Raw genomic sequence first — 26,240 nt, forward strand, 5'->3', positions numbered from 1 at the left:
GCGGAGCTATGCATGCTATTATTTCAAAAAGTCAAAAACCCATGAATATAATGATAATACACACTACAAATGCCTTCCATGCAGATTTGAATGGAAACCGATGTCACCACTGACTTAATACTCTTGGGTTCTAGCCCGTTTAGTTTTATTCGCGCTCTGTCTCTCTTATAGTGCCTGACATATCGCCATTCCATCGGATCGAAATGAAAATTTCATGGGGATGATGTAACGAATGTTGTGTATTTCGAAATTTAAGAAAAGTATGGTCAGACTTTTACATCAAGAAACACGCTCATATTGCAATTCTTGTGTTCTTCTTTATTCTATAAATCAACCAAAAATCAGTCCAACCAAAATCCAATGGCAGCTTAATTTCTCAAGTGATTTATTTTCATTCTTAGTATATTTCTTGTATATTATATGGGTTTTTCTTACAAAGCCATCTTTAGTAAAAAACTACAGAACTACTTTCTGTTTCCTAATCTATTCCTCCTTTCCAAGAGGAACTAAGGATTGAAGGAAATTTTTAAATCCATGTTTTTTTGTATCCACAATATCTGGCAACTGGCAACACCTCCATCTGTAAGTATAAAACTGGGTTAGGAACTTTATTATTATGCTTTTCAGAATATTTCAATGTGTTCCATTTTCAAAGTGTAATAAACAAAAACTAAAAATAAATTGATAGATAGGTTATGGAGGGAAAAAGAACTATTTTAATAACTGTATGAGAGAGGTGTTTAGATTGGTTGAATATTAGAAACGATAATGATGCTGAAACGAGATTTTTGAGAGTGGGAGTCACAGTGAGAAGATCGACGATCCGAGCTCTAAGCCCCAAACTCTTTTAAAAAAGTTGCAATTGAGGGGCTTAAAATACTGAGTGTAATTCCAGAGGAAAGCCGTCCTGGCCGCCTGCGGCTAAGTTACGGAGAGTAAAGTAAACTCCAGCGCCCTACTATGAGTAGTATGGGCTCATTGGGCCCTACTATGAATGGTGGCTGATGAAGTAGGACAAGGGGAAGATGACCTACCACCAATTTCTGTTTGGAGATAGAAAATATTGAGACTTTTGCAAGCAATATATATATTTTTTAATTACAATATGTTTACATTTAACTTTCCCAAACATTGCAGAAAATATTGACATTTATTATTACATCAATTAAATTAGTGTGTTTAAATTTTGTAAAGCAAAAGTTATCAGTCATTTGTTTGATCATGTTGGGAGATGAATAAAAAAGTATTTTAAAAACACAGATCTAGTGTCAAAAAAGTGGAGGAAAATAAAAACAAAATGCATTAATTCATTCAATAATCAATAGAAAAGTACTTGCACACAATGTTTCCAGTTTTATCTGTAAGCATGCACTAAATTAAGCCAACAGAGAAAACTGGACACAATGGTTTATGTTAAAAGAATCCAGTTAATAATGCAATGCAGTGTTAACGATAAAATAATTTAGTCTAAAATATCTGTAACAAAATACTGTAAACTGTTTGCTTTATATAATAAACAAATAGTATTTATTACCAAGAATTCAACCAATAATATTCAATTTCAATAAACTTTCGACGCATTAACTCATTTATCATATTATTTGGAAGGACAATTTCGACATAAGCACACAATTAACAATATTTTTTATTGGAAATCAGTCAGTGGTTGTCATCTTCAAAAGTTGAATTATTAACTGAATTGGAAGTGGATTCTTCGATGGTTTCGTGGGCGTTAACAATCACTTGAAGATTTCTTATTTCGTCAACTCGGGAGGCGAGGAGAGGGCCGTGGCCTTCTGAGGAAGCCAGCGAGGCCGACAGAGGAGAACTCTGCGGGCTGAAGCCAGACGTCAAGTCTCTGGAGATGGTCTGCGGAGATTGAGGTATTCTCTGAAGCAGCTCTAAGCAGTGCGCTTCCATACGCTGATTGATTCTTTTAACACTTTGGTATTTATCTTCCACCGCTCTCAGACGCTCGCTGTATTCTTCCTTCACGAGCCTCAATTGCTTCTTCAACTCCTGGGCTATCTGTTCCTTGTTAGATACGACGGTATCCAGTTCAGCCTCTCTCGTCTGCAAGTATTCCATCTTAGCTGCTTGCGATTGGAGAGCGGCTTGTGCACTCAGCAACTGATCTTTGTATTGTTGAGTTATCTTGTTGATGAGAGCGTCTGTCTTGGTGGGGAGCATGCTCAGGCAACTATAGCGAGCGTCGCGCTCCCCGTACATGACGAGCTCCCGCTGCATTCTCTTGATGCACTCCATGAGGCGGTCGCACATCTCCGACTTGCGGTTAGCGCGGGTCAGTTGCTGGGAGACGTCAAACAGAGAGGCGTGCAAGTGTTGGACATCGGCGGATGTTTCATTGGATATATTCTGCTGCTCTAGGAGTTGTGCCGAGTACTTTTCCTTCTCTTGGCGTTCAGTCATGATATTGCACTCGCGCATGTATATTTGGTGTTGCCAATATTCGTTATTTTCTATATTTTTCTGATCTGTGGTTTGAATGTTTTTGTTTTGTCTGGTAACTTGCTGCCGCAGATCTTCAATTTCCATTTGTAACATGTTGATCTGTTGCTTTAAAGCCTGGTTCTGTTCTTCCGCCGCCCGGTTCTTGCGAGATCTGCCAAGCAGTCGGCGGTTGCGGAAAGCGTGCACTTCTCTCCTGTGCCGCTCGTACATAAGCTCCAACTGCAGGAGTTGCAACTGTTGCCGTAGGTGATCGGCTTCTTCTTTGGGACCTCTTTTATTACCGGATTCCCCACTTATTTTTTGTGAGAGAATTTCTATGTACCGATCGACCTGGTGGTACGGTGAGAATTTTACCGGATTCTTTTCCTCCACCGCGACTTCTCCAACTTTGAGACTTTGTTCACAGAAGTTTTGCAATATGTCACTGTACAGGTACTCGTTAGCCATTGGCCAGACATCCACCGTTTGACTCTCTTCAGATTTGGTATTGTTTCTTCGGTCCAAAGAAGTAATGTTGCCATTCTCGAATGCGACGGCACTTTGAATTTCAAACAAGTTCCTGTCATATTTGTCTTTCTGCTTGCTATTTTTTTTAACCAATTTTTGATGCAAATTGTCCGTTTTGATGTCGGGACAAGATGTGGATTTACGGAGGCTGATAGTTTTACTGTTGGCGAATTCCGCATTTCGGTCTCCGTCTATTTTGGTAAAGGAGTTGGTGACGGGTTCGACGAGGCACTGACTGTAGAAGCGCAGTCGGGTGACGCGGCGGGAAATAAAGCCCAGCATGGAGGCGGAGGTGGGCATATGCAGACCGTGCTTGCGGCCGCTGCACTCCATGTCCTCCCCCTCGCACGCTACATCCTCTTCGGCCCAGTGCTCCTCTCCCTCCTCGTGGCTGTCCGTGTCCTGCTGCGGCCGGCTGCTTCCGCGATACTTGATCTCCGACTCTGCAAACACAATGTGGGCGTCTCTAACTATGGACGTGCTTCTCATGACTTCCCCTCTCTTGCTGAGCTCCATTATTTCTTTGTCTTCTCTCATATTTTCAACAGGATTTGTGAGAAGCGAGATTATGTTATCTTTACCGGTAATATCAAACGGTACACCATCTTTGTGAGGTCTAGGTTTTTCGAGAGGCCATTCGGTGGAACCTGAAATTGGGGGGGCGGTCCCCAGAGGAACGGGTGAGTTGGGAACACTGGGGTTCATACCTAACAAGTTACCGTGATCTTTCAGCGATATTTTCTTCAGCGGGCTACCGGAATTGAGCTTGTGAGGTGACGGTATGTTTGAAGAATACATATCAACGGTCTGTTGCGATCTGTCTTGCAGGACCCGTCCTAGTTTGTGTTGGGTGTAGAATGCGTCCTTACGTGCTTCTTGGCTTTCCGAGCTACTGTTAACCTCTACGGAGGACATCCGGCTGAGAGGAGAGGGTTCCTTCTTGAGGGGAGAAGGGGGCTGAGAGTGCGAAGAGGAGAGATGTGGCTGGAACTGCTGGTGTGGCTGCGGCTGGGAGAGGCGCGAGCTGAGCGCTCGTACTACCGGAGAGTCGTTGACGGGGAAGTTAAAACGTCTCGTGTCTTTGATGGGAGTATTCTCCGGGGTGGCCTCAATGGCCGCTTCCGGAGGTGAGCCGCTGTCCTGCTGCTTGATACCCGTAGAGAGGGTGGTCTGGGAGATGGGCGTGTAGGACACGGGGGTGTCCTGGAAGGCGGGCAGGGGCAGTGGGGTCTGGGGCGCCGAAGGTGCTGACGTGGCCCCGCAAGCCTCCGACATGTTGAACCAAGCACCAGGCTCCAGGTTATCATACCTAACAGACATAACGGCCCCCACGGGAGTCTCTGAAGGCATTGTCGTTATAGTGGTCTTTGTGAGGGTACTCTGTGATTCCGTAAGGTTTGGTGTAGAGTTGGACGACTTTGAAGTTTGGAAATGATTAGAAACAGAACTTAAAAGACTAGAGACATCGGTGCCGCAGCGAGACCTGAAGCAAGACTCGTCTGCGTCTGCAGTTCTCTGCTTGTGTGCACCTTCGGCGGAAAACCTTCGGCACTCGATAAGGACATCGTGGTGCTCCATCTTCTTCCAGCGTGAGTTGTCAGTTTCGGCATTTTTGGATGCCGTGATGAGCAGAGGATGAACCTTGACAGTTTCCAACATGGGTTTGACGGTGTAAGTGAAAATGTCTATATTTTCCCTCTTACTGTATTCCCTCCTCAAGTAGTCCATGAAGTTGCACGGGTACATGCCGTAGAGGTTGTGGAAGAGCCCGTACAGGCCGAGCTGCAGGTGCTCCTTGTAGCCATCGAGGGTCTCCACGCCGCGATGGCTCTCCCAAGCTGCCAAGCGGCCAAACACATCGAATATTTCTTGAAAGAATGGGCTAATCAGAGTGGGTATCATAGGCAGCAGAGTAATCAGCACTAGTAGCCCACTCATCAGGGAGACTATTTCTTTCTCTTGCTTCAATAAGTTAAGAAGCTCCTTAAAAATAGAGTGTTTGGTTATCTTGTGTAGCCAGAGCGGCTGCCTGCGAACCACATGCCCCAAGAGCTCGAGGGAATCACAACGCTGCAATGACGAATGACTTTTCAGTCCTTCTCCCAACTTATCAAAGAGGTATTTGTCGTGAGGATGTGGCACCTTGATGAGGATATCCACCGCCCTCATAGAGCCGGTGCTCTGGTAATAATCCATCAGTCCATTGATCAGCCAACTGTCCTTGATGGTGTTAAACATCTCGGCGAACTTTGCCTTAATGTCGTTGACATCTTGAGTTCTGTTGGACTCTAATATGTTAAAAAGTTCAGCAACTTCGGACGGCGTTGACATTTTCAATCCTTATTGTTGTCCGACCAATTAATAAGGATGGGTAAAGTTATGATGTAGAGCCAGGTATTAGGAATTTAATTAACTGTCTTCCCGCAACCTCGGCCGATGTCTGAAAAGGAAAACCGTGCTAGTTAGAATCCTTAGTATATTCTAATACACATTGAGTTGTTTATAGTGGTAATTATTGCTTTATATATTTACTTGGATAAAATGTTTCATGTGTTTGAGGTATTCTTGAAGTTTGCTACAAAAGAATCTGAGATGTCAAAGTTAATGTCACGTACGAGAAATAATTTATTGTAGGTAGGTACTACTGGAATAACGATAGGAGGAGACTGGGGTAAATATTTATGTCGATAACGTGGGAGGATTGAGATTTGTGAACAAGGCGAATTGCAATATTTATTGAAAATGCGCGAAAATTTTATTTATCACAGTTAATAATATCAAAACCGAACAGAACATATATTTTCACTAATAAATAAAAAAAGTATTGTGCAAAAAACTTTTTTACGGAATTTGTATCTAAATTGTTTTTCCAAATAAATCGTCGTTAATTACAAAAATCGATTTTACATAAAGATTTTCATAATTTAATTATCTGTACAATTATGTTCATTTACATAATAACATAATATTTTTTTCTATATGAGAATCCGTATTGTGGAAGAAATTTCTTATTATTTGTGGCATGAATTTTTAGTCTTGTTGTTGAAAGTTTTTTTTGTTTGAGAATACATTTTTTTCTCTACAGTTAAGAACTAAAGCAATTGTTATGTCGTAAATAACAAAAATGCAATAATAATATCGATCAGAGTCACCACCCCTTCGATATTCTACTTATGGCAATACCACAACAAATCAGCTGTTTTTGACATTACCACTTGTTAACCGCCATGTCTATTATTGTAATGTGGTTTTATCACTGATCTATTATGATTGTTTAATTAAAGCTTCCTAAATTGCTATAATCAATTACCTATTTAGCTTGCCCGAGTTGCTGAATTATTATACTAACTGATCAATCACAAATCTAAAGCCGCAAAATGTCCTTAACATTTGAATATCAGTTTTCTAACCTCAGCAAGGATTTGAACGAATATTCCAGAAGACACGATAATTTTGATGATGTCTACAGGAAAAAATGGACGGAACTTCATAAAATCCCGGGAGTGTTTCGTTACACGCTCGCTATACAGAGTGAAAAAATATTGCCCGGCAAATATGAATTCCTTTTGCAGGTAATATTGATATTAAATTATTCCACATCTACTAAAAAAATATTGAAATCTTAATAATATAGAAACAATGATTTTCTATACTTTTTAAAAATATTTATTCCAAAAGCTTTCATGATTACCAATTAAGGAAAAAATTCGGTTTATGGGAGTCGTGTATTTACGGGAGTATTCAGTTAATAGTGCCGACCCCCACCTAATTCTTACAGATTCGGATTCCCCAGCACTAAATTAGTCTAAATCAAGTTCAATTTCGGTTATTCGAGTGACTCCCATAAACCGAATTTTACCCCCAATTAATATGAGTAGTAAAAGGCCATTAAATATAATATGGTAAATATTCGGGATCGCTGGCCACCGATAATTCGAAATATTTTTAAATAAAACCTTTTGATTTACCTTAATTACTATAAAAGGAAACTGACTGCATTTGGGAAATTTTTAATTTTTAATTATGTAAAATGAAAATTCGCTTACGTTGTGTGGGATGACAGCCAGAATAATTTCTGTTAATGACATTTTCTTACGTTGGTATTCCTGTGTGGCTAGAATTTTTACCATTTCTCTATGCAAATACTAGGTAGATACTATTTTGGCCGACCTCGAAAAATAAAATAAAGGTGTTTAGGCATGTTTTATAAATAAAGAAATATCTAGTTATCTAGTCGAAATCGTAGGTAGGTACATTGATTTGCAAAATTATTAACCCAGGGAGGACGGTGTTCGAAATTTTTCTACCACAACAAAAGGAACAGTTTGTTACTAGCTTTTTCACCGGGACATGTTTGTGTGATATTGTTGTTGACATTGTGTCTCTATTTTAACATCTACTGTCTTCAGTCAATGTTTCGTTCAAACCAACACACACACAATGCAGACACGCTGTGCCAGGTCAATATGTCATTAAGATTCATTTTTTGGAAGCGACTGGAAAAATTAAAAATGAATTCTATTATTAACATTGATTTAAAAAAAAAAAACAATTCGATGAACCAGGCCACAGACATATGAATATATAGACTAGAAATTAAAGGTGAGGGGTAAAATCAACTGTTGAAGAACGAAGGGGGTAAAGCTGACTGTGATTCGTCAATAAATCAATCTGACAGTATATAGGCATCTCGCATTTTAATATCACCATTTAGTTCTTAAAAGTAAAATCTGCTTTTGAATGAATAGACATTTTTACATGGGAGCGCAAATTACTCGCCACGTTATGAACAAATTTGCGAAGTCCAAATTCGGCAAAAAAAATTTCTTCTATTTTCAGAGTGGAATATTTTATTTATTGTTATTAAGTTTAATTTGTAGAACTCCATTTAAAAAAAACAAAAAAAAAAAAAATCGAATATTTTGTTTACGTATTTAGTTAAGACACTTTTATAAGTGTTCATAATTTACTTCCCAGTAACAACGATGCGCACACTTGGGAATCGCTACATTCGACCAATGTTGGAGGGTTGTCACAACCGCTATGTTCCTATTAATAATAATATATTGAAATCTTTAAGAAAGAAAAGTAAAACAACTAAAAAAAAAAAAGAAATTATATACACACAGTTTTTACCAGCGATTCCTAAGAATATTTGGAGTAAAAATTTGGACATCCGATGACATTTTTTCAATTAAAAACAAAAAACATGATTTTCTATCACACATCGCCACTCGGTATAACCTAGCGCATTACGTGATATGCACTCCTTCTCGTTCCAGCAGTACCGTACATACGAAACAAGCGCGTACCTAACACGTGGTACCTAAAGCGCAAAAGGCGAAGGCACATCCCTGATTCTTATACAAACGGCTTTGTATTTTGCGTCCAGATGTATCTCGATGTAATAGTATATGTTTCTACAACTGATCCATATTATACGATGTGAATAAGCTTAAAATAATGCTTACATATGGAATGTAATACGACAATTGGGTTTATTCTCTTTTTCACATCTATTTTTACAAGTTTTCATATCACAAGCCACCATTTTGCCGTGTTATTTCGTAAAATGCCTCGACCATAGCTCGACGCTAGTTCGAACAAGAATGACGACGTCACATTCTCAAGATTCACGGGAAGCCATACGCGAGCCCAGCCGGCTCCAATGGAACCGGTATGGGGAGTGGGGAATAATACGCTTTTAATCACTTAGGGCAGGTCTACTAATATTCATATGTCTATGAACCAGGCCCATTTTTCGTATTATAGGAGTGCAAATCAAAAACCAAAAAACTAAGTCTGGTTTTTGAAAGAAGTTTTATAGGTAACTAGCTGCCGTTTACCTGGCGTTGCTGGGGGTTATCCTTAGGACATAGACATATACCACTATGGACTTTTCTGTAGGCCTTTTTAAGATATACAATTTCGTAGTACATTATTTTAAGGTATCTCATAAGGTTTAGCCAGCATTAGCAATGTAAGCAAGCAATGTAAGTAAGATTAAAAATAATGAAGACATATCACCTAACAGCAGCTAAGTTACTCCATTGTGATAAGTTTCCTGAATAAACAACAAATTTTCCTGAACTCTATTTTTGTGCCTCTATAAATAGGCATTTTTTTGGATATTTAAATTAAGGAATAAACTGTTTACAAATGCCGATGGGTAAATATCTATTTTATAACTATTTTCGGATGCTTTTTCGAGTATACTAAATTGTGTACAGTCCCTGTGATATAAGTAAAGACTCGATGCTCTGTCAGTGCTGAGCATTGAAAAACGCCTAATTCAATATATATATATACTGGACTGCAACTCCAGGGTCACCAACGTCTTAGTCAGTTAGAAATAACGGAGGATCGACATAATCTACAAATAGGTAGGAGTTTTCATAATAAAATTTATTTTAATTACAGTACGTAGGTATGTCCAAGATTTTTAGCGCACCACCAATTTTTGTAAGCACTAGCCGCCACTGGTAAGATCGACCAAAATTTTTAGTAAAAAATTAAGTTAAAATTTTGATAAAAATGTATTCGTCAAAAGTAAAGTTAAGATAAATTTTTGATAAACTTGTCGAATTCCGGTGCACGCTTAATATGCAAAAAATATCAATATCACTTAGTTTCAACTTAATTACTACGATAAATAACTATTTATGTCATGGGAGATGGTAAAAGATGCATTAAAGTTCAATTTTTTTTTCAATCAAAGTTAACGCACTTTATATGGGTGAGAACAAGGGTCCCATTCGAGAAAATGGATTTAGTTTTTAAACAGGTATATCTTTGAAAATAATACATATATTTTAATGAAATTTTTTACATAGTACTCACCACACCCCAACTATAAAATTGTTGTCTGAAATTAAGCCTTCTTTTTTAATATGACTCCATAATCTGAAGTTATTGTCAGTGTTTGGCCATATTGTTATGTTGCAATTCTAAAAAATGTACATATTTTTTATAACATTACAAAGTTTTTTTTTTGTCAAATCATTACAAAAAAAAGCAACAAAACTTCGGCATTTCCGGTGCAATAAGTGGAAGGATGTATTATCAGTTCTACGGGTTTGAATATTAGTCCAGTCAGTGGGGGATAAAAAAGGGCTCCACCTTGCAAAAGGTTAGGTAGTAGCGATTTTCACATATGTTGTTAAGATTGGGACTCTAAAGAAAAAAAAAAGTTTTCGACCTTGGGGGGGTCGAGCTCGATCCGCCATCTTGGATTGAAGGTGCCAAAATTTGGTTTTTTCAAAATAATTATGAAGTGGTTGATTTTACAATCAAATTGTCGAAGGCAAACTTAAAGACAACTAAATTACCTACATTTTTTGTACAAAGTTTTTTTTGTAAGTCTAATAGATAACGAGTTACAGCGGTTGAAAGAAGAAAATTTTGACAAAAAATTGTAAAACCCCAGTTTTCTTTATAAATTTTGTACCAACATATTACACAATATCATTTTAACGTATTTCTACGTTACAATATACTTATATAGCATCATCCGTGTGCTCGATGACGTTGATTTGTTATAGTGGGATCCTAGTCTACAGCTGACTTGGCAACACTGATTGAATCCTGGTTACAGGACGTTGCCTGGATGCTCATGTCTGCAAATGTTCTTTTCGGTGAAACAATGCCAGTTCAAGTTTCACAAGAAAGATTTTTAGCCAATGAAAATAACAAACTCCGTCTGATTTCGATGCTTACAAAGCAATTTATACAGGATGATTTTACAGTTAAGCAGGCTGAAGAAGATGCTGATGAGTTTATTGTCAATACTGCGATTTCCTTGTGCTCATCATATGACGCTGTTTTCATTATTGGCGAAGACGTTGATCTCCTAGTTTTGCTGTCAGCATTAGCACCACCCAAAAGTAGTATATATCTTCACAAACCCGGGAGAGGCAAAACTTTTGAAAGACTGTATTCCGCGAATAGTGTGAAATACAAAGAGGCGGCTGAGAATATTCTGTTTCTTCATGCCTTTAGCGGCTGCGATACAACATCGTCCTTCTTCAACCAAGGAAAAACAAAATTTTGTTCGCTTGTGCAAAACGACACAAGACTCAATGCCATGATAGGAATCTTCAAACAACATGATGCAACACCAGAAGACATAGCAGTTGCAGGAACACGCTTTCTTGTTGCTTGTACGGGGGTGACATGGATAAGGAAACCTTGGAAGAAGTCCGCTACAAACGTTTTGCAAAGTCGACAGCAAAAAGCAAATTCAATCTTGCCTCTTTGCCACCAACGAACGACGCTGCACGGTACCATGCATTTAGAACGTACCATCAAGTCCAAAAATGGTATGGAATCCAAAAAAATCCAGAAACTGGGGCTGGAAACGTGACACCAACGGGCTTGTTCCAGTACGAATGACAAAGAAACCAGCACCCGAGACTTTATTAAAATTTATTTCATGCAATTATTGTAAAAAAGGATGCGGCGTTGCATGTAGCTACATGAAAGCTGGATTGAAGTGTTCTATTGTATGTGGGTGCTGTAATGGTCAAACATGCCGAAATTCGCCAGAGGTTCACATCGATGTCGAGGACGAAGAAGAAGAGATTTTGTCAATGGAAGCCCAGAATCTCAGTATCACAGGCAATGAGTTAGATGATGACATTGATGACGAAGACTGTTATTAAGTAACATAATTTATAGTAACATAATTCATAGTAATGTAATATAATTTCGAAATCTACCATCGCTGGTATATCTGTGGAGTAGACCTACTGGGGATACCACAATAAAAAAATGCACCATGTTCCCCACCTCATGGTGGTGTGGAAATGAATTAACAAAATTATTATAATTATGTAATGAATAACCCGAAAAAATTACAAAGTTAAGAATTTCATCATTTTTAGAAAAATATTCACATTTCCGCCACTGTAACTCGTTACCTATTAGACTTACAAAAAAAAACTTGCAACAAAAAATGTAGGTAATTTAGTTGTCTTTAAGTTTGCTTTCCACAATTTGGTTGTAAAAACGACCACTTCACAATTATTTTGAAAAAAACAAATTTTGGCACCTTCAATCCAAGATGGCGGGTCGAGCTCGACCCTCCCAAGGTCGAAAACTTTTTTTTTTCCTTAGAGTCCCAATCTTAACAACATATATCAAAATCGCTACTACCTAACCTTTTGCAAGGTAAAACTCCCCACTGACTGGACTATATAGTTTACTTTTGATAAAATATTCTTACATACAAAAGATATAAAGATATGGTAAGACATGGTTCACATTTTTATATACTTGTACATATAGTTGGGACCCATACAAAGATATTGGTAAAAAAAAATTATGTAAAATTATTGGACAGCAATGCCTTTTCTGCCATTTAAGCAGAACCGGCGTAAAAGGTAGAAATACCCTTCCCAGACAAAGTGTTTTAAGTTCTCAGGTTAGGAAATACACATAAATTATTAAAATACCTCTAACTAAACCCTAAAAACCTATTTAGTAAACTAACTAAACCTTAATAACCTATTGTGAGACACAATAGGTTATTACAGAGTTGAAATCGAGTGTTGTTATTTTAAATAGCTTTTGCATGCAGCGGAATTCTACAAGTTTACCTTTTTTTTTTTAAATATGAAAGAAATTTCCTAAAAAACTATTTTATATTTAATACGAAATATCAGAAATACTGACATAACAATATGTTATCCCATATAAAAACAAATTTTCATTTTATATAATTGTAATTTTAAATGTACTATTTTATATCCCCCCGAATGCAAATAGTTGTTTTTTATGGTAATTAAGTTAGATCAAATTATTTTTTCTAAAAAGATATTCATCTTATGCGTCGTGGCCAGCTGTTCTAAAAGTTTACCCAAATATCTTTCTTTGTCGAAAAAAACAATGATACATTAAAAATGTCTAAATCAAGACTCGCAGGGTGGATGTCCAACTTGATTTTGAGGGCTTAAAGTCAATCAACGTTATCCACAAAAAACCTACAAATTATATAAGGGCTTAACCCTATAACAACCATTCATATAAGCTATTATATGAAAGTTATCTACAAAAAGACTTACCAATAATTTGTATTGACATGTTTTTTTGTAGATAACGTTGTTTGACTTTAAGCCCTCGATTTGTTTACGGTTGAAAGTAAAAATTTTGTGATATAACATTATAATTTAAATACAGTAACTTTGCTTTAACGTCTTTATATTTGTACGATCATCGTAATATTCTGTAGACCATGCAATGTCAGATGATGGAACACTGTGGGTGCCCTAGTGGAAACTCCCAAGAAGCAGATCTGGGAGACCTCAGAAGGAGATTTGTAGGACCACGTGGAAGAGGATTGGGGCAGGACGGGAAGGAACGAGGACTGGAGGTGAATGGCGAGGGAACGCAGCCAGTGGAGAACATTTATGAATCACACTGGGATGTTCATAGAGATGATGCTGTTTATTCATATTTTAGATGGTTTTAGCTACAAATGACAGCATCTCCATTTAAAATATTTAAAAAAATTGTTGTTAAAAGTTGTGTTAACGCAAGGTTACTGATTGCCATTTACATTTATGTTGATAGCACCTTCCTTACTAACAATATAATGAACTTTGTTTTTATCCATTTTTTTTAGCTTAATCCCGATAGATCATCTAAACGGCGATTACCCGAAGAGATAAAATCATTGAAACAGAAGTTTGATCCCAATAAGTTCAATTTCAATAAAATATCCGAAAAGGAAAACTTGTTTCAAATTAAACAAACAAAAACTCAAGGTTACCTACTGCTCTGAAATATAGCTTTATTTCATATTTGGACATAATCTACCACAATTGATATTACATATTAACACACTTTATGCGGTAAACTACACCGTTTCTACTTTAATGGCGGAAAAGGCCTTTTATATCATTTTTGTTAACTGTATGTTTATTAATAAAAAAGTAATAAAAGTTCTCCTTATTGTCTTACCTTTGTGTGGAAGGGATATTTTATCAAATGGACGCCATTTTAAGCCTGTAGAATGGGCAATAAATCTGTACATTTATGGCATTAGAAGTGTCAATTTTTATCTTTATTTTAGTACCTAACTAGCGCAGACCAATGAAATCACAGGATAGTCTGAATTCTCGACAAATCAGCCCCAATTTTGAAATTGGCAATTATATGATTTTTTGTTGAAAACATATTATATTTCATTGTGACACCTAAATTTAAAACAAATTTGTGTTCTTTGAACCAGATTTCACGCAGGAATAACTAAAGCGCACCAGATAGCTGAAATTAGTATGTTTAATGATTTTGGTCAAGTGAAAAGAATAATCTTTTGTAATTTAATAAAATAATTACATTTTTTACTCATGAAAAAACCATTAAATGACCCAACACCGATTTTAACTTCAGAATATAGAGTCATATTGTTACAAATTATGATTTAATTTCATATAATTCTTGCTGATGTGTGGTACATACTACTTAAAAAAATAATTAAAAAAAACATAATATGTCCCAACACTGACTTTGACTTCAGTTTATGGAGTTGTATTACAAAATGGTCCAACACTGACTTTGACTTCAGTTTATGGAGTTGTATTACAAAATGGTCCAACACTGACTTTGACTTCAGTTTATGGAGTTGTATTACAAAATGGTCCAACACTGACTTTGACTTCAGTTTATGGAGTTGTATTACAAAATGGTCCAACACTGACTTTGACTTCAGTTTATGGAGTTGTATTACAAAATGGTCCAACACTGACTTTGACTTCAGTTTATGGAGTTGTATTACAAAATGGTCCAACACTGACTTTGACTTCAGTTTATGGAGTTTTATTACAAAATGGTCCAACACTGACTTTGACTTCAGTTTATGGAGTTGTATTACAAAATGGACCAACACTGACTTTGACTTCAGTTTATGGAGTTGTATTACAAAATGGACCAACACTGACTTTGACTTCAGTTTATGGAGTTGTATTACAAAATTAGGCTTTAATTTCAGACAATAATTTTATAGTTATGATGTTTTTACCAATGTGTATACATATAAAATAAAATATTCTTCCACACAAAAGACAAGGATTTGAAGATGGGGAAGACTTGGTTCACATTTTAAAATACATATACACATAGTGGGATAGATTAATATAAAATATTTATTTGAAATTTTCAGACAGCAATGGCTTTTCCGCCATTTAAGTAGGACCAGCGTAAAAATAGAACTATCCTTCCCGCCGGAAGCGTGTTAATATGGCAAAGGTGTTAAATTATGTTTTTTTGCACGCTTAACGAGAGAAATGCACCTAAATGCTTTTCAATATGACATTGTTTGGTGGTAGAAACTTTGAATCCAATCCGGTTTGAGAATGTTAAATGCCGTTTGGTACAAAAAACTTGCTTTTTTCTTGTTGTTGTGTTTGTTTGCTTTGGTTTATTGAAATCCACTTGTTATTTTTCATCATCAGAAAAGTTTAAGATGAATACGTTCCATGGGTGTATAGATGCAGTAAAGCTGTGCAATATGCATCAGAATTTAAAGATGAATACATTCCATGGGTGTACAGATGCAGTAAAGCTGTGCAATATGCATGCTACAAGAAAAAAATAAATTCTGGAAAAGAAGCAAAAATATCATTCATTCATCATATCAATTTAGGAGTTTTAAAATCAAATTTTATTGTTATTCACAGGCAATTCAGTTTTCACAACATCTTATCTATAAAAGATCTCTGAAATATCCATTTTGGTGTGAAAAAATTAGACTCAATATTAATTGTTTTTAAAAAAGGTCGCAGATTTAAGCCTCTGCTGGCTAAGTCCTCCATCATTGCACAAGCAAAATTTTCCACTTATAATCATGAACTTATGTGGAAGGAATTCAGATATTGGCAAATTGTATCCCGGGAATGTTTCTCTTTCTATACATGGTATCTGGAAACTAGTACAAGCGGGAAATTGGTGAATCTAAATCACATAGACAAAAAACTTATTTTTTCCGATCTGAGCATTTTCATTACTTTTATTTTTTGGCAACTAAAGGGTCTAAGTTTCGACGCATTTTATCTACTCCATCTACTTAATCTACTCCAAATGTGATGTAGATTCACCAATTTTCCTGCTTGTACCACTAATTTCCGGACACCATGTATTGCATAAGTATAAATATATCGACAGTCCCAAAGAACAATGTCGAATGTGCAAATTTGTAGTTTTGTAGTAGAGAGGTATAAAGTCTCGTTTCTACATTTTTACTGTTTTTTATAATATATTTCTCCAATTAAATGCATAGGTTAGTCCAAAATATCAAACAACACTAATTTTTTTTTTAAGCGGAGACGGTTTACACGTAGTTCCTGTGAGCACTTAGCCCATTGGCCCATTATGCTATCTCCCATTTTACCTCAATCCTTTAACAACAACCCGGTCCCTTTAATAAAGTTCACCAGGGTTGTCATTGGGTATATGGCTATGTCTTCTGGTTCGACTGTATGTCTCCCCAGGTATCTGAGCCTAGTTCCCACCAGGGCAGGACATTGGCACTATAGGTGAATTGGAGTCTCTTCATCCTCTTCACATTTCCTGCATCTATTGGTGTTTTCCACTCCCAATATCTGGATGTGTCTCCTGAGATGGCAGTGTCCCGTTAGTAGTCCTACCAGTTCCCTCAGTGAGTTTCTGTCCATATCGAGTAGTTTCTTGGTTCGTCTAGGGTCTGGTCCTTTTACAAGTGCTTTGGATTGTCTCATTCCAGGGTATCTATTCCCCAGTCTCGATCGCTCGCAATTTCCGCCAAAAGTACATACACTGGTAGAGTTTGTTATTCTTGAGTCTCACCGAAAGTACATACTACACGCCATACGTCAAAATTCATTCGACTTAAACAACGAGTGGGTCAAAGCAGTAGAGATCGGCAAAACTGTCAAAATCTCATTGCATCCTGGTGAATTGCCTTGTACAAAAAAAAAAAAATCGTTTCCCGCGCGCTTTTCGAAGTTGGTATCGGATTCGTTTAGTTCTGCAAAGTTGTTTTAACCACTCGGGTCTTCTCGGCGATCTCTGTCCAGCTTCTTCTGGATTCCCTGATGGTGAAAATAGATGAAAATTTGCCAGACATCAACTCTGCGTCTGCACCAACCAGCTCTATTAAAAGATTTTTCTGGCATTTCGATATGTATCCACCACCGCCATTCATTTCAGAAAAAAGTGCGGTAGCAAATAAAAACGTTGACAGAACGACGCGGCAACGGTTTGTTTTTGACATTTAAAATTAACTCCATAGAAACCTCAAACACATCAGAAACATAGACAATATTCACAGGGTTGCCAACACAGTCATCTCTTCAACCGTGCGACACTCAAGAATGTATAAATATAGAACTTATGACAAAAGTCGTAGAGATTTTCGTTCGTAGATGGCGCATAGCGAGTAATTCGTGGTAGAGACTCGGGAATAGATACCCAGGTGCCCTCTCCCATTCTTTGCGGTGCTGGGATTTGACCCACCTATCAAAACAACACTATACTTAATTGATCTCAAAAACAGTAAAATGCAGAAACGAAACTTTAAACAGCTTTTCTGCAAAACTACAATTTGCAAATCCGACGTTGTTCTTCAGGACCGTCGAAATAATGTAAGGGTGTTGATACCAGGTGACGCCAGGTAGTAAAGTTATTATTTATAAAAAAATTAGTGGTTCAATTAGGTGTTTTACGTTATTTAATTCAATTTAAAGTGATTCACTAAACGGTAATATAATATGTATTGTACATACTATTTTTGAATGTTAAATTGTATTTTTTATATTTCAGAGTCATCAAGGGATATGCTGGTGATAAACTCCAGTCCGATATGCTTTGGTCACAGCCTCCTCTGTCCTAACATAGAAGATTGCCTACCGCAGGTCATTACGCTGAGGAGTTTGATTCTAGCAACACACATCATGTTCATCAGCTCTAATGGGTACAATTCCTTTTCATATTTTATTGAATTATTTTTTAATTATTTTTAAAAAGAAAGACAAACATTTCCTGGTTATGAATAATTTGACAATATTTGAAAAATTAAAAATGTTGCTTATGCAATGTTGGAGGACGTAGCTAGCAGAGGAATTGAACCATGTGGTGATACTAGAAGTATTCTAAATTTATTGTTGTTTTTTTATTATTATTTTAACGATTTATTTTTTATGGTTTGACACACAACTGGAATTGATTGTGGTTTGAGTTGATGTAATTAAATTTATCATAATATTTTTGTTGAGTCATTTGCTTTTATAGCCATAACAAAGAATTCCGCCTATAATGTAACAAAAGATAACATTTTACTCATTGCAACACAAAAGTAAGGTTGATGTTAATAGGTTAGATATTTTTTAATAGTAAATAATTATTTCTAGAACAACACTGATAATATTATTATTATTATTTAATTAATCATGTGAATGAGGCAATGAGTGTGTGCCAAGACCGAGTTCTTTGGCGGTCCGTCCTCTCTGCCTACCAGTGACGGCTCGTGACTTTTAGTCAATTTTTTTTTTTTTTTCAAAAATTCGTATTTTGAAAAGCCGAATTAAAAAAAAAAAAAAAACGTTTTCGACTACAACAACATCACTAATGCCATTTTCTGTATTATTAGAATTTTAGTACACCCAAAAGTCACTGCTGCCTACCCCTGCGGAAAAGGTGTGATGGTTAGTTAGTTCATTAATGAGTTAGTTCTCATCAAAATGACAATTAAACACACCTTTATAAAGTGATATAAAGTCATGAAGAGTGATGAAACAAAAACTAGGTGAAATAGTTTAGATAGGTAACTATTTGACCTAGTTTTTGTTTAATTGAAATACTGTATTCTTTCATTACACCATTAGAGAGTTTCTGTTTTATTAGGGCTTTGTTCGCATTTGTGAACAACTCATATAAATATAAAAATTGTTTTATCTCCCTTACTGTCATGGTGAGAAATACGATCTAAACGGTGTTAAAAAGAGATAAAACCACGCTTTATATTCCAATCTAGAAGTTAACCGCAAAAGAATTAAAATGTGCACCTTAAAGAAAACAAAGGTTTCAAACGCAATTTGAAAAAAAATTATGAAACTTTGTGATTTTATTACTAATTATATTTATATGAAACAACAAAAAAGTGTTGTGACAATAACGTCTGTAATACATTTGTCTAATAAAATGCAGGTGTTTTTATAAATATTTTTTTGTTATCAATAATTTTATTTATTAAAAACCTAAGGTGGGCCAGTAAATTATTTTTTTATGTTCACATTAAAAATTTAAATATATCTAAAATTATATTTTAAATATAATAATTAAATTTGAAAGCGTATCTTATCATCTTTTGAGAGCAGTTTTTTGTTTTCACATACATTCGGAAATATTCCTGTAAATCGGAAATACTCCGACCTTATGTCAAAATATGTTGAGTTGAGATTTTAATTTATACATAATTTTTATTTTAGAAATCTGAGAATCGGCTTCAACAGCCTGTGTGCTATGGCCTCCGTTAATCACCTGCATTATCACCTGCTGATCCTCAATCACAGACTCCCCACCGAGACAGTTGTGAGTATTCAGTAGGCAATCATTCTCCAAACAACAAATTTGATAATAATATGTATTTTGTCGGTATCACCTTGACACGGTAAAATTATTTATTCAGCCCCCACGCAGAGTGGTAAGTTTTTTGACTCTGCAACCAAAAGTTGTGGATTAAACATACTTTATGCGCGATGAGTCGATCTACCGTTTATACCAGTCCTACTACAATAATCAAAATGTCACTTTATCAAGTATGGTATTGTCTACACGTTGGCCTTAACAAAAATGTATTTTTATTTATTTAATATTCTCGCCGGTACCTACCGGTTAAAGCCGTTTAATGTGTAATTAATCATTACATTTAGTCCCTTCTTCCTCAGGAATACACATGTATCTGATACTAATGTCGTGTATTCAGTCCGTACTTACATGTCTTACTTACACTACTGGAATCACGAGACCCGCGTCGCCACCTTCACCTCTCGATACGTCAAAACTAGCTTTCGTAACTTCACTCACAACTTCTGTACGTGCTATAGCTGTCATTTTTTGTTGACTGTTTTGTTCGTAGCATTGATGTAAAGCACAAGCATTGTTACACAATGTCTGACACAAATGACGATGAGACTGTCATATGTATCAACTGCTCCGCCATTTACAAACTATCGGCAATTAACCTCCGCGCAGGCGTATGGCGGTAGTCGCCATGATACTTGAAGCGTCGAGTACAGGATACTTGCGTATTTCTATGCAAGAAATACATAAGTACTTTGTTTGAAAAAACATTACACTATTGACCTAGCACTGACTTTAACTTCAGTTTATGGAGACGTATTACAAACATGCTTTGATTTTATTGCTGGAGTATGATGAATGCTACGTTAACATAATTCATTGAAATAATAAATTGAAATGCATTAATTTTATAGATGTATGTTGTGTTTTAAAACAAAAGCGTGAATTTTTTAAACTTTACTTTAGTTTCCGCCCGCGTAAAGCGTGTTAAATTTATTGAACATAAATAAATATGTATAATGTTTACAATTCTTTTTCAGAAATGTCACCATTTGAAGGGACCCGTATACACAATCACCGAGGACTATCCAGCCCAAGGATTCTGCTTTCAAATAAAGAAGAGGGGCGAGATTGACAGCATCTGTCTGCACATATACAAGCTGACTTCCTTCTTGCTGGACAACAACATAGCCCATAACTTGTACATGATGAGCGGAGATTCCTTGGATGGGTCTCCTGACTCTGTTCTGAGGATATTTGTGTGGGCGAGAGAGAGCTCTGTGGGAATTAAAGACTTGTCCGGTATAAGTCTGGCCGTTTGCGAATTCTCTGGACATTTTCCCGTCAGAAGTAAGTCACCTTTTACCTGATCTAATCGACTGTCACAGGTGTGATACGTCGACGACTATCCCCGTTTCGCCAATGTCACATATATGTGATCCATGAAGTCTCACTAAAACACTTATACTGTATTAAAACATGCTGATCAGCAGGATAGATAGTGTTGAAACGGCCAGCTTTGTAATCGTTTAAGTTCTGAGTACATATTTGCAAAAAATTGAAAGCACCTTGAAAAAAACCCTTGACTCTGTGCAGAAACGGGCGGTCCGTTTGATAGATTCCCCAATCTTAACAAACGGACTGCAATCTTTAGAGCACAGGCGTCAGGTAGGTATGCTGTCCTTGTTCTATCGGTATTACAATGGAAGATGCTCTGAGGAACTAGCGTCATTGATCCCTTCGGCACCGGTGCGTAGTCGAGATACACGCCAAACGCGCGCCCAACATATGTACACGGTTGACATTTGTCACATGAGAACGGGTCGCTTCTACGATTCGTTCTTAAGTTCAACAGCTCGGCTGTGGAACGAACTGCCGGCCTCTGTGTTTCCTCCCTCCTACAACATGGGACTCTTCAAGACCCATGTTCACTCCTTCCTCTCCACAAAAAGACCCTCCACACAGCATCCCCAAAGATGACATAGGCCCTGAGGGAAATTATTTTCTTCAGGGCCTCCTGTGTGGAGTTAATATAAAAAAAAAAACCTTGTGTGTTGTGATGGAGGAATTATTTGTAGCCATGGACACAAAATGACTTCAAATTTTTTAATAAACTGGCCGGAGCCAGTGGAACTATGACATCCCACACTGGGGTATGTTGCGTGGGTGAAGGGAGTGATGGGAGCAAATAGACGGGGAAGAGGAAGGTAAGAAAAACCCTGGCTATTCCGATCTGGTCACTAAGCACAGCTAGAGCCATTTCAAATAATGTTTCGATTCTGAATGTCTTTCACCAGGGCGATACCGAGAGTAACTACCACTCAGGAATGTGCCGCAAATCGAAACGTTGCTTGAAATGGCATTAGCTGTGTTTGATGACCAGATCTGTTTAGCCAGGTATTTTGAAACCATTCTCTTCCTCTCCTCACTTTCTTCAGCCTCACAACATACCCCAAATGGGAATGCTGCCATAGTCACATGGGCTTTGGGCAGTTGGGACTCTTGAGCAGTGATCACATACAAAAAATTCCGTCATTATAGCACGTTTGCGTTTACGGAAATGTGAAAAATGTCACAGTAATAATGTGTATTCATTTCAGAAAATTAATGTTTTTATTTTAGTTAATGTTAATGGCACTGATAAACCACAAACCACATTAATAATTATTTTTTATTTCTTTGTGCATTTTGTGTTGTCGGGCTTTTGCGTGATTCTTATCTTTTGAGTGACGCATTTTCTTGAAATTTGATTGCCATCCTTGGTTGGAAAAAAGAAACTTGAGATTGCCCACAGATGAGATGGCTCGGCGACCTAAAGAAAATGTGCACTTATTCTACAACAGTGGATTTATGAATCATAATTTACTAACGCCGTTTCTCCGTATGGGTAGGCAGAGAGGGTAGATCTCCACACAACTCTCGCCTGGCACACACTCCTTGCTTCATTCACTGTTATTCCTCTCTGTTATTCTCACTCTTGATACATCACAACTCAAGTATTTCATCCACTTGGTCATGCCATGTCTTCTTCGGGCATCCCCGATTTTTCTACCATTCATTTTAGCATCATACAGGGTGTATCGGCACGTACCCGACAAACTTTAACCAGCTATTCCTTAGCACATTTGGAGTAAAAAATGTTATGGGCACTTTGCTGTCCGGTAGCATTTTTTTTTCAATTAAAAACAAAAAAATTTAAAATTTCCACACTACATCACTGTCATTGGCATTGCGTTTCGTGTTCAACAGCTGTTATAAGCAAGTATGTCAAAAAGCGTCTTCGCTCTTTCGCACACACTAAATAATAATAGTTAAAAATGAGACGAATGGTGCCGTGCTATTTCGTTGTGACTGTAAACGTGCGCCAATATAGGTACACACGTGCATTATTCAACGGAATTCGAATAAAATATTTGCCAGATGGGTTTTAAAACTTTGTCAAAGGATAAAACAGTGGTGACTTGTGGTGAAAATATGAATAGTAAATTTTTTATTAAAAAAAAACGTTACCGGACAGCAAAGTGCATATAAGATTTTTTACTCCAAATATGCTAAGGAATAGCTGGTTAAAGTTTGTCGGGTACGTGCCGATACACCCTGTATAGTTAGCAATAAGATAGATCATTGTAAATATGTATTATATATTTTTACAGCGCCCTTCAGGTGCTCTTGCACTAAAACGGCGCTACATAAATCATCCAAATATTATTATTATCGTTCATACTCAGTTTATTATGTAATGCACTATACACTTATTATTGTACTCCTGAACTACTTACCTATAAGGCGTGAATAAATAAATAGAAAATTTTTATTCTTTTTTTAGGTGCTGATGAATTCGACAAGTTAACCAGCGATTTTCTTGCAGACATCCTCCGAGAAACTACTAAATCAGTTTTTCTCAATATACAATCACAAGTTGTGGGCCTGTATTCTTAGTTAGTTAATTTTATTTTATTATTAATTTTGACAGTGATAAAAGGTGCATAAATAATATTTTTATTAAATTAAATAATGGTTAAAGGAAGATAGATTTATTTTATTTTTATTTTGCAGGCATCACAGTTTCCATATGTTCTAGCTAAGGCCTCCTTCATTGAACAAGCAACATTTTTCACGTAATACAACGGTAGTAGAGAATTAAAATATTGTCAAGCTATTTGTAAACTGAGAATGTTTTTCATGTTAACTGTTGTTTAAAGTGAAAGGGTCTTAAATGCAAATTAAAAAGCATTGAATAGAAAATACATGCTAGAAATGCATTCCATGAACCAATGTTGCCACTGACTTGATACCTTTTAGTTCTAGGCCATTTAGCACACGCTCTGTCTCTCTTACGTGATAATGTACATCGCCATCCCATTTAAATTTCATGATGATGATTATCACAGATACTAATCTCGGTTGTGAGTCTGTCACTCTGTGAGTGATTGTAACTTTGGTTCAATGAACTCGGATATGTTTTGAATTTAAGTGTCGTTTTAAAAATTGGAATGTGTCAAGAACTAGCGATAAAGTACCTACCTATAATACAACTTTATAACCACTTGAGCGATGGAGATTTGCGGGTGTTCGGTTTTTAATTCAGCCATTCAATTTAATTAACATCATACTTCCGAATATTAATACGGAAATGTATGAACTGTACTGCAGTTTAAAGACAATGAATACACCTAGATTTCACCATTAATTCCAGGTTTTTAAAAATTATAATTTTTTAATTTTTAATTTGTTAAAAATCACCTACCTCAATTTGGGTAGCCATCACTCAAGTGGTTAACAGAATTTTTTTTTATTATTTTTTAGAAATAATAATTATTATTTTTATCGTCATTTTCAAAATTGGAACTGATGTGTTAAGAATTAGTTATTTCCAATATAGAATTTAAATATGTATTACAAATGTTATAGTATGTTGTGTAATATTTCACTATCGCCCCGATGAGTGACCACCATTCAGAATAGAAACATTGCTTGAAATGGCTTTAGCTATGCTTAATAACCAGATCTGAATAGTACTTCTCAAACTTCCCTCCTTCCCGTCCCTCACTTTCTTTAGCCTCACAACATTCCCCAAATGGGAATGCCAAGCAGTTGGATATTTAGTGCATATCACAAAAATACTACACAATAACTTACTTGGTAATTGGTAATTAAACAGATATATTCACGAAAATAACCATAATTTATTTTTATTACAATTTCAGGAGACATTTATTCAGTTTCTTACTAACAGAAATGACTCAATGAATCATTATTCATGATAATGTGTATTGCATATTGCAATCAGCTATTCAACATAAAAAATAAATATTAGGAGTACAAAAAAAACTCTTGACTCTGTGCAGAAACGGGTGGTTAGCAATAATTACAATTGCAACTGATAGCAAATTTTTAGAGCACAGTCATCGGGTGGGAATGCTGTCCTTATTCTACCGGTATTTCAATGGAAGATGCTGCGAGGAACAGGCATCATTGACACCGGTGCACAGCTGGGAAACATAAAAACGGGTCGTTTCTACGACCAATTCTTGAGTTTAACAGTTGGGCTGTGTGATTTGTTTCCTCCCTCTTACAACTCTTCAAGATCCGGGTTTACTCCTTCCTTTCCTTAAAAAGATCCTCCACAGAGATGAAACAGGCCCTCAGGAAAATTATTTTCCTTAGGCCCTCCTCTGTAGAGTCAATGTAAAAAAAAACCAATACATAATATGGTAAGGTTTGTATAATATTGTGAAATAATGTATGTTATTGAAAGAGTTGTTATTCAAAGTAAATTAGATAAGTAAATTAAAGGTCATTGATAGGACCTTAAATATTCTTAAAATTAAACATTTACGATATAAATATTATTTCATGTTTTTAGTTCAATTTGTTGAATTGAAGTTTAAGTTATTTCTGAAGACATTGGTGGAAGGTTAACCCCTCAGGTTAATTTGTTCGGTTTTGCGAACATACAGCTATTACCCGTAATTTGTTCGTAAATAGGAACAGCTCATATCAAATCAAATCATTGTCTACCTTACTGTCATGGTTAGAAATATGGGTTCCATGATATTTCATCAATATGACAATCAAACAGACCTTTCAAAAGTGATGTAGTCATTAAAAGTGATGAAACAAAAACTAGGTTAAATAGTTACTTAGTTTTTGTTTCATCACTTTTCATGACTTTATATAATTTTTTGTAAGTGTGTTGAACTGTCATTTTGATGAGATACACGGTCACCAGAAATATTAACTAAACGGTGTTAGAAAGAAAAAAAAAACACCTCGCTTTATATTCAAATCTAGAAGTTAACCACAGAAGAAATAAAATGTAGAGTTCCGACTACAATTGAAATTCATGAAACGTTGTGAATTTTTTTATAATTTATTATTATATTAAACGACAAAGAAATGAGGTGGCAATAATGTTTATAATATAATGTCTTTTTTTTTAGTTATAAGTAATTTTAGTCCAGTATTTAGACGGAAAAATGTAAGGTGAGCCATTTTTTAAACTTTTTATGTTTGCATTATAAAATTTTATATTTTAAAAATAATTTTTATTTCTAATAATAAAATTTGAAAGCATATTTCATCCACCTTTCAAAAATAGTTTTTAGTTTTTGAATGAGTTCAGAAATTTACAATTTATTTGGATTTTATTGTGAAACGGAAATACACATAAACTCTCAGACTTTCTGACAGCATCTTTAATAAAT

At 36.1% G+C, this 26,240-nt stretch overlaps 2 protein-coding genes across 2 annotated transcripts; one reads left to right on the forward strand and one right to left on the reverse strand.

Moving 5' to 3' along the window:
* Positions 1–1,109: 1,109 nt before the first annotated feature.
* On the reverse strand, positions 1,110–5,590 carry Tsc1 (tuberous sclerosis 1 protein hamartin). The gene is made up of 2 exons (XM_089644741.1): positions 5,512–5,590; positions 1,110–5,419 (listed from the first exon to the last, which is right to left on the reverse strand). The coding sequence occupies exon 2, from the start codon at positions 5,308–5,310 to the stop codon at positions 1,660–1,662; it is 3,651 nt and encodes a 1,216-aa protein (XP_089500867.1). The 5' UTR covers positions 5,311–5,419; positions 5,512–5,590; the 3' UTR covers positions 1,110–1,659.
* A 616-nt stretch (positions 5,591–6,206) lies between these two features.
* LOC149413581 (GDP-D-glucose phosphorylase 1) lies at positions 6,207–26,036 on the forward strand. Its single transcript, XM_089644491.1, has 6 exons — positions 6,207–6,551; positions 13,601–13,742; positions 17,776–17,926; positions 19,440–19,542; positions 20,574–20,883; positions 23,360–26,036. The coding sequence occupies exons 1-6, from the start codon at positions 6,357–6,359 to the stop codon at positions 23,470–23,472; spliced, it is 1,014 nt and encodes a 337-aa protein (XP_089500617.1). The 5' UTR covers positions 6,207–6,356; the 3' UTR covers positions 23,473–26,036.
* The last annotated feature ends 204 nt before the right edge of the window (positions 26,037–26,240 follow it).

Source organism: Hesperophylax consimilis, chromosome 21 (genome assembly GCF_061612785.1).
Source record: "Hesperophylax consimilis isolate HC1 chromosome 21, BYU_Hcon_1.0, whole genome shotgun sequence".
Taxonomy (NCBI): Eukaryota; Metazoa; Arthropoda; class Insecta; order Trichoptera; family Limnephilidae; genus Hesperophylax; species Hesperophylax consimilis.

Coding starts and splice junctions, on each gene's coding strand:
- Tsc1 (XM_089644741.1), bottom strand. CDS start 5,310: ATGTCAACGCCGTCCGAAGTTGCTGAACTTTTTAACATATTAGAGTCC.
- LOC149413581 (XM_089644491.1), top strand. CDS start 6,357: ATGTCCTTAACATTTGAATATCAGTTTTCTAACCTCAGCAAGGATTTG. Junction 17,927..19,439: donor ATGTTCATCAGCTCTAATGG/GTACAATTCCTT, acceptor TTTTTATTTTAG/AAATCTGAGAATCGGCTTCA. Junction 19,543..20,573: donor GACTCCCCACCGAGACAGTT/GTGAGTATTCAG, acceptor ATTCTTTTTCAG/AAATGTCACCATTTGAAGGG.